This window comes from Antechinus flavipes, chromosome X (genome assembly GCF_016432865.1).
Source record: "Antechinus flavipes isolate AdamAnt ecotype Samford, QLD, Australia chromosome X, AdamAnt_v2, whole genome shotgun sequence".
Classification (NCBI taxonomy): Eukaryota; Metazoa; Chordata; class Mammalia; order Dasyuromorphia; family Dasyuridae; genus Antechinus; species Antechinus flavipes.
In genome coordinates this window covers 54,928,820-54,945,013 of record NC_067404.1, presented here as the reverse complement: position 1 = coordinate 54,945,013, position 16,194 = coordinate 54,928,820, and the positions used below count along the sequence as shown (strand labels likewise).

At 41.9% G+C, this 16,194-nt stretch overlaps 1 protein-coding gene across 1 annotated transcript in view; it reads right to left on the bottom strand.

Annotated features, from left to right (window-relative positions):
- The window catches only part of FAM199X (family with sequence similarity 199, X-linked), a 28,564-nt gene extending 12,823 nt beyond the window's left edge, over positions 1-15,741 (bottom strand). Inside the window, exons 1-2 of the mRNA XM_051968160.1 lie at positions 14,553-15,741; positions 3,880-4,099 (exon numbers count right to left, since the gene is read on the bottom strand). Coding sequence (XP_051824120.1) covers positions 3,880-4,099; positions 14,553-14,752 — 420 coding nt within the window. The 5' untranslated portion in view covers positions 14,753-15,741. The remainder of the gene's footprint in view (positions 1-3,879; positions 4,100-14,552) is intronic.
- Positions 15,742-16,194: the final 453 nt, after the last annotated feature.

The following is a 16,194-nucleotide window of genomic DNA, read 5'->3' as shown; positions in this document are numbered from 1 at the left end:
GACTGCTTGCCATCTAGGGGAGGGGGTGGAGGGATGGAGGGGAAAAATCGGAACAGAAGCGAGTGCAAGGGATAATGTTGTAAAAAAATTACTCTGGCATGGATTCTGTCAATATAAAGTCATTATAAAATAAAATAAAATATTAAAAAAAAAAACATTGGCAGCAGCACCCAGTCCACAATAGAAAATGGTTCCAGAATAGAAACAATTTCCAAAAGGAAACATTTTGTTACTTGAAAAACACCCAACTTCACTAACAATCAGAAAGGAAATGAAAGCAACTTTTAGATACTAACTTGCACTCATCAATTTAGAAGGGAAGGGAAAGAAGAAGGGGAAGGAAAGGGGAAGGTAAAGGGAAAGGACGGGAAGAGAAGGAGGGAAATAGTGAAGGAAGGGAAGAAGGAAAGGAAAGAAAGAGAAAGAAATAGGACAAATAGGGGATGTGATGTGGAGAAACAGTTTAAGGGCTGGTAGAATCTCAAACTCATACCATTTCTTGGAAAGCAATCTGGAAGCAGTGAGCATCAGTCATAAATAATAATAATAATCATATTCTTTGACCACTCAATTACTGAAAATGTACCTTGAAAGTGTAGCTTTAAAAAAAAAAATCAAGGTATTTTCTGTCCCAAAAATGTTCATACATATAATTACATTATATGTAATTGCAAAAACCTGGATACAAGAGAAACATCCAATGATAGGGGAAGAAACAGACCAAGTGTGGCACATCAGAGTGTAGTCCTACTAGAGGCAGCCTGATGAAGGCAGAGGAAAGAGCACAGGCTCTGGAAGTGGAGTGCCTACATTCCACATCTTGCTTTGTTCACAGCTATTCCCTATGGGATCCTGGATAAGTCACCTCATTTCTCTAGGACTCAATTTGTTCACATTGAGGGGGTTGGTCTCTATGGCCTCTTCCTTATGACTTATAGTCCCTTCTAGTTAGGATCCTGTGAGCTGGGTTCAAATACTACTTCTCCCTGGATGATTTTGAGCATCACCTAATCTCATCTGATAGGAGCTTCATCATCTGTAAAATAACAGGGTTAAGTTAGATGACCACTATGAATATCATGAATATTCTTGAACACTAAATACGAACATTACAAAACTATTAACACCAACATATGAGGAGGAAAGATACCCAGAAAAACCTTTCTGAAAGAAAGCAAACAGAAGAAAGCAGAACCACAGTGGGAAATCTCAGAGGTGGTAACTAAAAAATTATTATATTTCATGCATAAAAGTTAAGCAATTTAAATATTAATAGCTGCTGAGAAAGTTTAGATGGGGGTATTGATGTTCAATACTAAAAGTTTTTTAAATGTTATTTGTTGAGTCCTTAGTTTTCTATATCACATTCACTTCCAAATATGTCCCTCTTCACTCCTACACAGCGAACAAAGAAAAACAAAAGCAATTGAGGAAAACAAATCAACATACAAAAAGTGGAGGAAAAAAAGAAGCATGAAAAAACTAAAAATCACAAAGATTTAAAAGGAGTAACTGAAAGGTTGTGACAATTTAAGCATCACAACTGATTAAATAAAATAAAAATAACTACTGAGAAGTCTTTAATGAAAGATGTAGTAATACAAAAGGACTGGAGCATGAGTGATAATACTCAACAAGAACCTGAGGTCGCAGGAACCCAGATGAGGGTGACAGCAATGGTAAGAAGGAACAAGTGGTTCATGGATAGGTCTAATTAATGCAGGAAAATTAACATGCACCAAATTAATGGATTGCATTTAATATTATGTCAAACAAATTACAAAGGAACTCCCTTTATTGAACACGAGAAAATAACGAAATTTATGTGAAAAAAACAAAGTTTTTGTGATAAAGGAAAGCATCTATGGGGGGCAGGAGGAGATGCAATGTAAAGTGAGCAAAATCAGAATATCTGTACACAGTAACAGCAATATTATAAGATGATCAATTGTGAGTGACTTAGCTACTCTGATTAATACAACGATCTAAGACAATTCCAAAAGACTTGTGATGAAAGATGTTCTCTCTCTCAGAAAAAGAACTGATGATTCAAACATTTTTTTTTCTTTGTTTTTCTTGCTTTTTTCCCCTTGGAACACAGCTAATGCAGAAACATGCTTTGCATGATTTCATGTTTATAATAATAGGTATCACATTTCTTGTCTTCTCGATGGGTAGGGGTGGGGTTGGGAATTTGGTACTGAAAATAAATAACTTTTTAAAGAAACAAAGGAAAGAAAGGCAGGCAGCAAAGAGAGTTGAATTTGAAGTCAGAGGACTTGGTTTCAGTTCCCAGTTCTGCTCCTTACTACCTGTATGAAAGTAAGTGACCGGTTTGGACTTCAGTTTCCCACAGATTTGAGAAAAGAGATCATAAATATCTAATCCGATCTCTTCATCATACAGATAAGGAACAGAGGAAAGAAAAGGTAAAGAGACTTGCCTGAGGTCACACAAATTAAGTCAGGAATTGAACCACAATCCTCCACATAACAGGACATACTTGCCACATTCTCAAAACAGATCCATGTGCTCCAGAGAGAAAAGAAACAGTACAGGGATGATGACAACAGTTTAAAATTTCATCAGTGTGGCCACTACCCCAGTTCACTGTCTGCTCCCTTAGTGCAAGGATTCATAATCTGCGGTCTGTGGATTTCTTTGATTTTCTTTTTTAAAATATTTTGCCAACTATTTCATTATTTGCATCTCATGGATCTTTAGGCATTTAAAAAATCCTGAGAAGGACATTCACAGGCTTCACTACACTGCCAAAGGGGTACAGGACACAGCAAAAGGTTAAGGCCCTCTGTATCAGTACTATGGCCAAAACCATTCGTCAACATCTAACAGAAAGATGGCATAATGGATAGGGCTGGATTTGAAGTCAGGAAGACCTGCATTTGAATCCTGCAGAAGACATTTAGTATCTTTGAGACCCTCTTTTTTAGTCTCAGATTCATCCTCATAAAACAAGGATAACAACAGCACCTGTCTCTCAGAATGTGGTGAAGATTAAATGAGGTAACACAGGTTAAAATGTTTTGTAAGCCTTAAAGTGTTAAAGACTAGCTACAATCATCACCATTACCCAAGTTCTCAGAGATGAAGCAGCTCAGGAGCAGATGGAGTGTTTTGCCCAATGGAGGCAGGTACCTCAATTTGAGGCAGAGTTTGACTTCAACTCTAGTGCTCTTTAATAAAAACCCACATTTCGATGGTGCTTGAAGGTCTGTAAGATGCTTAACATACCTCTACTTATTTGATCCTTGTAACAACCTCAGCAAGTGATAAGCCTTCTAAAGACAGTGTGGCATTGTGACAAGCAAATTGTATGGAGCTGGAGTCAAAAGACATGGTTTGAAACTCTGCTTCTTCTACTTCGGATATGTGCAACTCAGCATCTCCTCGACTTCTTCTAGCTCCAATTCTACTTAATACTGTTTTGCATATTAGGTGATCCAAAAACCCTCATGTACTTTAACTTAGCCTAAATACTTTAACTTAACAGTTTCCTCACCTATAAAATGGGGATGATAATAGCACTATCTTTCAGGGATGTTGTGGAAATCAAATGCAATTACATATCAAATACTTAGCAAATCTAATGTGCCCTAAAATGGGATTATAATTATTATTTTCACATAATTCTCATCTGTGGTCCTTAGCCTAAGTGATTCTATACAGAGTCTTATCATTATAACTATAACATCAAACAATATAAAAATTACAATTATTACATCCTTGAATTAGGTTAGGTTATCAGATCCAAGAGACACCAGAAGAACTCAGTTTGAAGTTAAGGTGAAAAGCAAGTGCCATCAAGGGAATCATATTTTGTGTACCTGCTGATAAAGAGAAAATAAAGAAAAAACATACCTGCCACTCAAACTCACTGTCTGACCAGTCCCAGTAAGTGCTAATAGAAGAAGACACATCACTGCAGACACTTCCTTCAGGGAATAAATCAAAAGATGTGAACTCCTGGTCATCTAACAGGGAATAACAATCATCCTGGTCACCAACAGAAACTGATGAAAAGAGCTCCTCGCTGCACTCTGAGCTCGCTACACTGGTTCCGCAGGAAGTTAAGTTCCACCTGTATAAAACCCAACGAAGAGTAAATGAGTAGTAACAACCATTTACAACAAAAGGAGCAATACTTTAATTCAAAATCAGACATGCACGCACACATGTGTGCATCTCACAAACAGCCACAGCCTCGTACACAACAGACCAATGTTTGATGAACTGAAGCCACAGGTGGGATGCCTGGGCTAAGGTAGGCACAGTCAAGAAAAAACTGACCTCAGAGTTTAAAGGAGGACTCAAACCCTAAAGGTAACAATGAAACTACTGGGTTTAATTTAAGAGATATTTTAAAAAACAGATTTATATGTAATATAGTTATAGTGAAATCAGATACAACTCTCCCTGATATTTTTGTTTTGTTTTATTTTCCTAATTTTTAAAAGTTTTTATTTTCAAAACATATGCGTGGATAATTTTTCAACATTGACCCTTGCATAGCCTTGTGTTTCAGATTTTCCCCTCCTGAGCTTTTTTGTATAAAGAAACATTTGTGTTTGTTGATGTGTGTCAAATTCATAATAATAAAAATACAAACAAAAAGAATTTACCTCCTTCATAAAAGATTCATCACTAAAAAGTGAACCTGGTATCTAAAAGTGCTTAAGAGGAAAAAAAGTTTTAAATGCAAAAACATAAACCCAATCTCCTTGATACCTGTGAATTTAGAAGAATGTTATCATCTTCAGATTTTAATAACTGTATACATTATTATAAGGGGAAACTGAGGTATGCACTGATTGAGAAATCAAGCAAATTATGAAATCATAGATGTCAGTTAGAAATGGGCCTTAGAGGTCACCAAGTCCAACCATCTCATTTTTAAAATGAGAAAACAAAATCAGAAAAGGGTGGCCCTCCCCAAGTAATTGGTCAGTGGCAGGATTAGGCTTAGAACCCAAGTCTCCTGGCTCCCAGTACATTTTTTCAACTCCTCCCCCCCAAAAAAAAAGCAATGAATTCCATGCCCCCAGTTTGCAAAAATGTTTGTACAAAAAGAATTTCTATGAAAAACAGGCGCAGTCGGACTGAAACCATAGGGACTCTAAGGAAGAACTTGTGATTTCTAAGCACAGCTTTGCTAGTGACTCACTACAAGGCACAGCAAAGTCAGCAAATTCCTCCCCTTTTACCACCTACCGGTAGGGATGCTGTGAAGTTAATATTTGTAACAAGCTCGAGTCCTAGAATTAGATAGTTTGTTTATAATATGTTACTGTATTCCAAAGGAGGCCCCCTTCTTACCGATACTGACTGAAATTTGAGGGAAAATCAGAAAGTATGAAAAGATGTTCAAGCTCAAGACAAACATACCACTTTATCCAGTTAAAAAAAATAAATACAAAAATGCTTCGCACCCCACTATTATTTGACACAGAACTGGAAAAGATAAACACAGCTATAAAACAACAGAAGAACTGAAAGTATAAACATTTGCAAAGAGAAAACAAAACTCTCTATTTGCAGAAGATCTTAATGGCTTACTTAGAAAACTGAATCATTAAAACTGAAATACTTAACAATAAAAAGTATATATTAAATAAAACTAAACAAAACCAAATTTTGGAGGAATACGATGGAAAAAAAAGTAGGAATGAAGGCCCACAATTAGCAGATCTCAACTGTAACATAAAAGGAGTAATCATCAAAATCATCTGATACTAGCTAAAAAACTGAAAAACAGATTACTGTTACAGGCTAGACAAGAAGTAGCAACAAGCATTTACTGAGTAACTAGACAATGGAAATACAAAGGCAAAAAGGGAATAGTCCCTGTCTTCAATGAGCTTGTGACACCTAAAAGCAAACACTGTGTCCTACCGCTCTGCTCATAGTCACTTCAGGCCCTTTTCCTTTTCCCTTTCAAAGGGTTGAGGATCAACTGGTAAAAATTTGTGATGGGGTCTAATCCTCTGTCAGTCACTAACACATAGGGAATGGGCACCATGTGCCGAGCACTAAGCCACAAACTTATAAAGGCAAGGCTATTTAAAACGGAAATGGAGGCAGCTAACTGGCACGGTGGATAGAAGTCAGCCCGTCAGGAGGACCTGAATTCAAATCTGGCTTCAAACACTTAACACTTACTAGCTGTGTGACTCTGGGCAAGTCACTTAACCCCAATTGCCTTGGGGGGTGGGGGGAATAAAAATAAAGAATATATAACATGGAAATGTTTCAAATATATGAAAAAGCAAAATTCATGAGGTGGTGTTTAACTCAATAAGCTACTGGGAAAGAAATCTTAGCAGCTGCAAGAACAGTAAAGACAGTCTTAGGAGAGATTTTGAGGATGTGACATGAAACTATTCGGGCCATTTTTAAACAGTGTGCTATGAACTAAAGAACCACCTTAGAAGGAATGACCGAGCAGCTATCCATGCTGGGTCACTGAATCTTTCAAGTTATGATCAATCAATTAGGTTCTGAGACCCAATTTCTTCATTGTAGATATGCAAGAGTATGAAAAGTGTGGAGTTCTGTGAAGGCCTGTATGAAATCATTATTAATCCATAGTTTCAAAACTCCTAAGTCACAGAAAAAAGGCAGTGTGGTAGTCAAAACAGAATTAATCACAAAACCTGGATTGATGTCCTGACACTTCCAAGCTATGTGACTACATCATTTCCCCCTTGAGTCTCAATTTTCTCACCTGCAAAATGGGGATAATAAATCTCTACTAACTATAGCACAGGATTGTTGTTTGGGAGTTGGGGGGGAGAGGGGGAATCGGTTCTTACTGCTCTGGCAAAGTGCCTTTGGCCTTGGCTGTATGAGTGGTAAATGAGGTACAATCCTTCTATAGTTTCCACAATTTTCTAATGTTAAAGGATTCATACATACATGGGGAATAAAGAGAATAGTTTTAGGGGTGATATTCTTCTACACTAGAAAATCTTTCCTGGCAAATAAAACATATAGTACATATGAGCCCTTTAAAAAAGTGATAGCTGAAGGGAGAAAAGAAATCAAGAGATTCAAGTTCGGTGCACTGAGCACTAATAATGCAGATTGATACAAAAAGGATATTTGTCCAGAGCCTAAACTTCATTGAAGTGCGGCATAATGGTCCCTTCTTTTTCGTTTCAGTGTGTGTGTAAAGGGGGAACAAATAATAATAATTCTATAGCACCTCAAATGCTTTTGAAAATGGCAAAACTGGTTCTGTCAATAAAAAGTTACAATAAAAAAAGAAAGAAAATGGCAAACTGGGAAGCCAGGAAGATGGGAAAGGAAGGCTAACATGGCGTATTGCAAAGCAATAGGGTCCCTGACACTTAGAAGGGCAAGGTATGTACACTAAAAACATTAGTCTTCAAGTGTAAGCAACTCCAGGGAGCAGACAGCGGGTTGTGGGTGAGAGTGCTACATCTTGGCAGAGATACTGGAGTGGGTTGTCATTTCCTTCTCCTGTTCATTTTATAGATGAGGAAACTGGGGCAAACAGGGTTAATTGACTTGCCCAGGGTCACACAGCTAGTGTCTGAATTCAGAAAAATGAGTCTTTGGCACTCTGTCCATTGTGCTACTTAGCTGCCCATCAACTCATATGGATTTAATGATCATCTCTAAGCAATTCTTAGATGTATTTGTCCAACCTTAACCTATCTTTCCACGTCCAGACTTGCAGCTCCCAACTGCATATCGGACATTTCAAACTGGAAGTCTTGTAGAGATTTATGGAACTCGCTATTTCCAAAAGGAATTATCCTTCCCCACAAAACCTCCCCTGTTCCTAACTTGCTCAACTAACTCTCACCCTGCCCCTGCCACCAACATCTATTCAGCTGTCAAATCTTGTCATTGTCACCTTCAAAATTTCTCTCAAATATGCCCCCATCACCTCACAGCCGGACTATAGCAATAGTCAGCCAGTTAGTCTCTCTTCCACAAGTCTCTCCCAACTCCTCTCTATCCTCCACTCCGCTGTCAAACTGATCTTCCTCAAACACAGGTCTGAACATGTTTATGTCTCTTGCTGGCACACACCAATTCAATTAACTCCAGGGGTCCCCTATTGGCCCCAGAATCAAACACAAAATATCTTCAGTTTGGCTTTCAAAGTCCTTCATAACCTGACCCTAGGCTTCTTAGACCCCCCTCAAACTCTTTGATCCACCCACACTGGCCATCTTGCTATTACAGGACATTCTATCTCCTGGCTCCAGGCATTTTCACTGACCGTCCTCCAAACTTGAAACATTCTGCTTCCTGGCTTCTTTTAAGTTCTCAACATTATCAGTGGTGATTATCTCCACTTAGAAGACAGCTAGATTTTGGGGCAATTAGGACAGAACGCTTGTCCTGAAATCAGGAAGACCTTGGTTAAAATCTAGTCTCAGATACTTCCTAGCAGTTATATGAGCCTGGCAAGTCTATTTAACCTGCCTCAGTTTCCTCATCTGCACCACAGTGGCACTTACATTGAAGGGTTATTATTGTGAAAATCAAATGAGGTAATATTTGCAAAGTGTCGGGCACACAGTAGCCACTCACTGAATGGTTCCGAGTTTAGTACTTTGTTCATTCTGGGCTTCTTTTAGACAAGTGCCGATTTCAAAGGACATGACAACCGGGCTTTCTCCAATCTCTCCTCTCTCAGATCACCATCTCCCAGTTAATGTTCTTTCTTTCCTCAGAAATACCTATTTAAATTTATTTACCTATGCTGTAATCAATCTCCCCAGTAGAACGTAAGCATCTTGAGAGCAAGAACTGTTTTATTTCCTTTTTACCTGATTTAATAAATGTTGGATTCTTGAACTAGTCAGAGAAAGGGAGGCTTGGGGTGGCTGGCAGCTTCTGAAGGATGGGGGAAGAGGAAAAAAGAAGAGGGAGGGTTTTCCAGATGGAGACCAGGCTAGCAAAAATCTGAAAGCTTAACTTGCATTTAAGAGGGCAGTCTAACCCAGCTGAAGTATATTTCGAGGGGTGAGGAGATGGTAGATAAGTTCCTTAGGTCAAATTGGAGATAATCCTGGAAAGGCAAAATGGAAATACATTATGTATGGCCCTGAATTCAGCATTAACAAATTTAGGCTTTATATTCCAGGCAGTGGGAGCCATTAAAGGTGGGTTTTGTTTTGGCAGAGAAGTGATATGCACCATTTTAGGAACTTGAGGAACACTGGCTTTCAAAACAAAAGCAATCAAAATGGAGGATTAGATTCAGAGAATGCAGAGCTTCAAGAGAATCTATATAAGATCAGAAGTGTGAAAACTATGGCATGGAAAGCCAGTGTCAGCTAAGTAGTGAGGAAAGGAGCCAGAATTCAAAACCAGGTTTGTGGCTTCCCAAGCCACTGCTTTTTCCTCCGAATCATGTGGCCTTTCCCCCTACATTATCTCCCAAAGTCTCAGGCAAGTTAGAGGTGCTTGTTATTCCACATGCCTTCTTTCTGTTTTAATCAGGCACCAAGCATTTATTAAGTACTTACTGAGTGCCAGGCACATCAGGATTCAAAGAAAGACTCAAGCTCACAGTCTAATGAGAGATAACATGTAAACAACTATGTGCAAAGAGGATATATACTGGATAGACGGGAGATAATCAGCAAAAATAAGGCAGTAAGATGCCACAGTTAATAAGTGAGACGGAATTTGAACTCAGATCTTTCCTACTCCAGGCCCATTGCTCTATCTGCACCTTCCAGCCACCTCAAAAATTTAGTTATCTTCAAAATGGAGATAACCACCCACTAATAGTGTCTGCCTCCGAGGGTTTCGGTGAAGTGAAAATGAAGTAATGGACGTAAAGCATTTTGAAAATCCTCAAAAACAAAAAAAATGATCTGCTCTAAGGCAACAAGTGTTAGAAATTGCAAGCAGAGCTGAGATTACTGCCTGGTCATTATTTTTTCTGTATTTTTGTCTTCCACGATTATATAAGCTCTATAAATGTTACCTAACTATCATTATGCCTACTTAAGTCAACATAATTTGTGCCTTGTTCCCACAACCAGAATGCTAGTCCCTTGAGTACAACCACCATTTTCTGTGCTCCCCACAGAATCCAGCAATACTAGTAGCTGAGATATAGGAGGCACTCAAATACCGGGTGACTGGGGGGAAAGTGGTAAATTGTTTCATTTGCCTGTCATCACATGGGGAGCTGCTGAATACATCAGAAACAAAAACTATAACTTTGTAATCTCTTCTCCGATTTTCTTAGACCTTTATATCCCAACACTTTATTACTAAGAAAGAACGTATTCATGAACAAATCTTTATCTTTACAACTGATACTATCCTTGCCTCCCTTCCACTGGGTATGCTAAAAGGAAAACAACTTGTACAAGGGGAGAAGGAGGAAGGGATGGAGGATGAGATACCTTGGACTGCTGGAAGGACCCAAAGTATTTGATAAAAAAAGAAAAAGAGTGGGAGTCTTTATTCTGCAAATCTTTAGCAGAAGGGAGAGGTCCTGAACTGTGTCAAGGTCAGAGAAGACTCCCTGCCAATAGCACAGTTCAGGCAGAGCTGTAACATCAATAAGAGATTTAACCCTGTGTTTTGTCAGACATTCAACTGAGACAGCTGTATCACAGAAGATTGCTAACTGCTGTCTGAAGAAAATCCCATGCCTGGTGTACCCCAAAGTTAGGAACTCTAGAGCTCAGAGGTGACAGAGGGCTGATGTCCATATGTTCTGGTTGAATATCCCTGACAATAGCCTTGATGAGCCGAGTACCCAAGAGCCATGGCGCCTGGACATGGCTCTTGTCCCAGTATCTGTTTTTCTTCCTTTGAAGTTCTCCTTGCCCTGGAACTTACTGCTACTTGTGGAGGAATCTCTGCTCTGTCCTAGGCTGCCAAACCATCTGAGAAAACAAGGCAATAGCCATTTGTTATTACTGAAGGTTCAGGGACTATATCTGAAGGCCACTTCTCTCTGGAACTTACCCCCACATACGCAAACACTGTCAACTTCACCTTGGGACACAAAATCAGGATAAGTAACAATACCTCAGCCTCCCCTGTCCAACAGCCACCAGCCCCCACAAAGAACCAAGAGCCACATGCAGGGTATCTTCTAAGGCTGCACCATCCTTTCTCGCTTTGGAATAAGGCAAAGGATCTGCCCAGTGCCAATCAGGCCTCATGAGACCTGATCCCCAGATATTTATCACCCTAACCCACTCTCCTTTTGGTTCAAACCATTTCTCCCTGTTGTAGAGGGTAGTATTCCACTGTCACCAGGACCCTAGAGAATGGGACCTCTGGCCAGCTGCGGTTTCCCACCTCCTTTTGATCTAGTGTCTGATTCAAAGGTGCCATCTTTTGCGAGATTATCATCCCCTTTCCTCTACTACCACTATACATACTCTCATCCCTTAATTCCTTTAAGTCCTGTATTTCCCCTAACTCCTACTGTGGCCTATGGGATTCTCATTTTATCATTAATAAACTCTTTATCCTAAACCTCCTCTTCTCAAATTCTATTTCCTGATACATAGAGAAATCTGGCTGCTTCAGGAATATACATCTCTGGCAACCCTCTTCAATTCTAGATACTCCTCTCATGTCCCTGGTACACTAGGCAAAAAAGAAGAATAGCCACATTTCTTGCTCCTTGATGCCACCTCCAGATTGTCCTTTTGCCAGCGACCTCCTTTGAGGTTTATTGTCTTTATCACATGGTTCAAACCTAACGTACCATATATTCTGGTACATTGTATCTCAGAATTTCAGCATTCCAGCACCCAGTGTACACCTGCAAAATGATGGCCCCAACATACCTGATATCCTTCCTTTTCAGGTACTCTACATTCTAGCCAAACTGGCTAACCTCCCACTCACGCTCTTGATAACATCCCTTTCTATCTGCACTGAGAGTTTGGCCACTACATCATTCACTCTCATCTTCATCCTCTTATCTCCTGGCTCCTTTCCTATTACCTACCAACATGCCCAGGTCTCTCCCTTAAATATCCTTCACTCATTTCTGCTACCTCAAGCTATTTCTTGTACCTCTTCTCTCTTTTGTAGTCAGTCAGTTAATGTCTTCTAAATCTAATTTCTAGATTAGTCTCCATTTCTTCACCTCCCACTCACTTTTTAACTCCTTATTCCCTGGGTTTCTGACCCTACTGTTTAATAAACTGTCCTCATCAATGTTACCAATGATCTCAAAATCTGATGGCTTGTTCTCATTTCTTTTGTCTTTGAATTCTCTGAAGCTTTTAGGATGGTCAACTATCTTCTCTTGGAACCTCTCCTCCTTCGGTTTCTGCAACATGGCTCTTTCCTGATTCTTCTCTCATCTACCTAACCAATCTCAGTTTCCATTGCTATCTCCATCCATCTCCTATCTACTCATAATAAGTATTCAGCAAGGCTCTACACTGTGCCTTCTGTATCTATATAATTCTCAATAAGTTTGGCAGAACAGTTTTCAATCTAAATTGATAGGGACTTCCTACATTAGTAAAATTGCAGCTTAAAAAAAAAAAACCTAAAAATTATGTTTGGAAATAATGCTTCTTTTTCAAAGAATAAAATCTAGTATTTGATTGTATATGACTCAAAGAGTCTAGTAACTATTCACAATTTTGGAGCAAGTCAAGGGAGGATATTTTTCCCAGGTGCAATCTAGAGAAATGGCTGCTTAATAAATGTTTGTTGAATTTTACTGAAGATTAAGCTAAGGCCTTAGGTATAAGATAAACTCAAAAGGGCGTACTTTTCAGAGTTAGGGATTCTTATAGCAGAAAAAATGGTTTATGTTGAGCCCTTAGTTGTTCAGTTAAAAGCACTTTAGAATGACTAGAGCCTTGGAGATGCAACTATAGATATACCTTCCCTTTTACCTTACCAATATTACGAAAGCTATCTTCAAATATTTATAAGAGGCTGTCAGGTTGAAGAAATATTAGACTTGTGCTGTGTGGTTTCTGAAAATAGAGCTAGAATAAATGGGGAAAAGTTAAATCAATATAAGGCAAAACTTTCTAACAATTAGAGCTGTCCAACCATGGCTTTCTAGGCAGCAAATTTCCCACCATTCAGTGAAAATGTTCAATCAAAGCACAGAGAGAATAACTCCATGGAATGGAAAGTTGGATTCAAAAGTTCTGAGATTCTATATACTGGACTTGGAATTTGAGAAATTAAGTTCTAAGAAATGTGGCAAAAGATAGGGTCTTGGGACTTAGCACTGGTATTGACCAAATAAGGATAAAGGGTATATTTAAAATATTTAAAATAAGGAAAATAAGAACAAAATACATGTAACAGGGTAAACAATGGGCCTGGGCCGATCTAGAGATAGAAAGAGTTTAAGAGGGAATGGTACTTGATAAGGAAACTTTGTATGGGGAGCCCGATTCTGGGGGAGATGCTGGATTTGGAATCTCCGGAGTGGGATTAGAACCCATCACTTATTAGTTGCAATGTTGTCTCTGGGCCTCAGATTCTATATCTGTAAATGAGGATGTGGTATTAGAGGATTTTACGGTCCTTTCCAGCTTTAAATCTATGAATTTAAGCATGTAATATGTAAAAGATGGTTGCTGGGAAAAAAACAGGCTAACAGCTGGGCAATGCAGAACACTGAATGGAAAATGGAGGGGGGGGGTGTGGACCCCGAAGCTTCTTCTAGCTCTAGACCTAAAATCCTATGGGTGACCTTGGGTAAATCACTTCCCTTTCTTGGGCCTCAGTTTCCTTCCCTGTAATAAGGGGCGGGAGGATTGGACTATGGTCTCAAGGATCCCTTCTAGGTCTGGATCTAGGATCCTAGGAGTGATCTTTAACAAAGGTGGGCTAACTTCACCTCCCAGACCCTCAATTTCCTCATGCTCCCTCTGGACATTTTCCAGCTAGTCAATGTCCTCTTTCCAACTGTAGCTTTCAATATTGAACAAATACTCCCGGGGTTCCACTGTGCCTTCCCAGCTGCCCATCTCTGATCCTTCCCGGCTCTAGATTTGTGGACCTATGAGGTACAGAGAGGATGAAGGTCGAGGGTAGAGAAGACTCAGGGCTCTGGCGAGTGAGTTGGGTTGCTAGGAGCAGAGAATGGCAAGGGGCCCACCGTGGGGGAAAGGAACCTAGGGAAACGGGGTGAGGGGGGCGGGGGCCGAGAGGGAAAGAAGAGACAAAATGGGGGAGGGGAGGAGCTAAGGTCTCGGGCGACCGTGAGGGGGGGGCTTGGAAGGGTTTCCCCGTGGGTGTAGGGGGGACGAGGAGCGGAGCAGGTACCAGGGTCCCGGGGGGTGGGGTGGGGCTCCGCATGGGAAGGGCGAGAGCCGTGACGAGGAGGGGGGGGTGATAGCAAGAAGGGGAGTCGACAAGCAGGTGCCAGGGTCCGGGAAAAGAGGGTACGCCTAGGTGGGGGGGGAGCCGCGGAGGGGAGAAGCAGGTGCCAGGGTCCCCGGGGAAGGGGCGAGAATCGAGGAGGGATGCGGCAGGAGCAAGTGGCGGGGTCGCGGGGAAGGGCTCGGGGGTGGGCGGTGCCATACCTGTTGGTGTGGAAGCGGTGCAGGGGGTCGGTGCGGTGGCAGGAGGACAGTTGACAGCCGAAGTCGCTGACATCCAGGCAGCCCGATTCCTCGCTGAAGCAGGTGCCCGGGCCGCGCGGGGGCCCCAGAAGAGGGAAGGGCTCGTCAGGCGTCAGGAACTTCTCGGCCAAAGCCGCCGCCGCGGCCCCGTCGTCCGCCATACTGCCGCCGCTGCTATCACCGCTGCCTCTGCCTCAGCCGCTCCCTCCTCCGGGTCTGGGCGGGCGGGCACCGGCGGCGCTGCTTATAGGCCGCCCGCGGGCATGGGGGAGGGGGCCCCAGCGAGGCCCCGGACGCTAGGAGAGCGCGACCGCCGCCGCCGCCCAGAGAGCCCAAGCTGCGGCACTGGCCTGCTCTTTCTCCTCCTCCTTCGCCTCGCCCGACGACGACTACGCCGCCGCCACGCCCGCCACAGGCGCTGCTAAGTACAGCGGGCGGCTGCGGGCGCCTGGAGGGGACGCCGAGTGCGCGTGCGCGGGGCTCTGCCCTCTGCCGGCCCGGAGGAGAAACTGAGGGCCCTGCGGTGGCTGGGCGAGCGGGGGCGGTGACTCAAGGCCAAGGCCAGGTAACTCTATCCCGGGAGGAAGCGGAAAAGGAGATGATCTCTGACCTCTGGTCTTACACCTAACAGAGCCACTGCAGAACAAACCCCACGCCCTCGGGAGATCTCGGTCTTTCCGAGGAGTGGGTGGAGGGAAACGTGAACTTTACCTAGAACTTTGAGAACTCAGGGGAGCGCTGGCGGGCCTGAGAATACGGGCAGAGAAGGAAAGGAGGTGATAAGTTGGAGGATCTTTGAGGGCCTCCACTGTTTCCTTTTGGTTTGGCTCTGTCTTTGAGATCCCGAGGGCCCGTCCTCTACTGTGTGATGGGGTCGAGATAGCCACACCTAGATCGAAATAAACACCTGACAGAGTCACAATGGTCATTCTCTTTAGCAAAAGGCAGGCTTATTTAGGGGAGGAGATTACCGACAAAATAAAGATAAAATAGGCACCAGGAGTGGCAAATGTGAAATAGAGTTGAGAGAACATATAGTTACACTAAGGAAAAAGCTAAATCCCCCGGGGGAACTCCCACTTAACCGGGAGAGAGGAAATATGGTGTAAGGGGGAAAAAGTCGTTGTCTGGAAGATTAGACTGACCAGAGTTAGCCAGAGTAAGGAGAATGCTACCATTAAAGGGAAGGCAGTATGATCCAGAGAGAATACCTTAGGCTATTGAGCAAAGATTTTCATCATAAGCAGATCTTTTATAAGGGAAAACGGAGCTGGGGGGAGGGACGGTGGGGGTTGCCAAGGCTCAAACTGAAAAGAGAGGGTCAGAGAAGCAGTTGGCAGATCAGGTCCAAATCCTGCCTAAAGATATGCTAATCAATTTCTCCAAAGGTTGATTGAAGATACCCCGAGGGTGGGGGATGGATCCTGGGGAGCTGCTAAAGAGTTCCTTCCTAATTGTCTAGGAAAGCTAAATTGCCTTCTAGATGGGCTCCAAGATTTGTGGTGAATGGCTTTAAAGATGCTAACTAGATTGGAGACCGGATGGATGAATTAACCACAGACTCTGACTTCACAGTATTCTATAGGAACGGGATTTGGCAGTT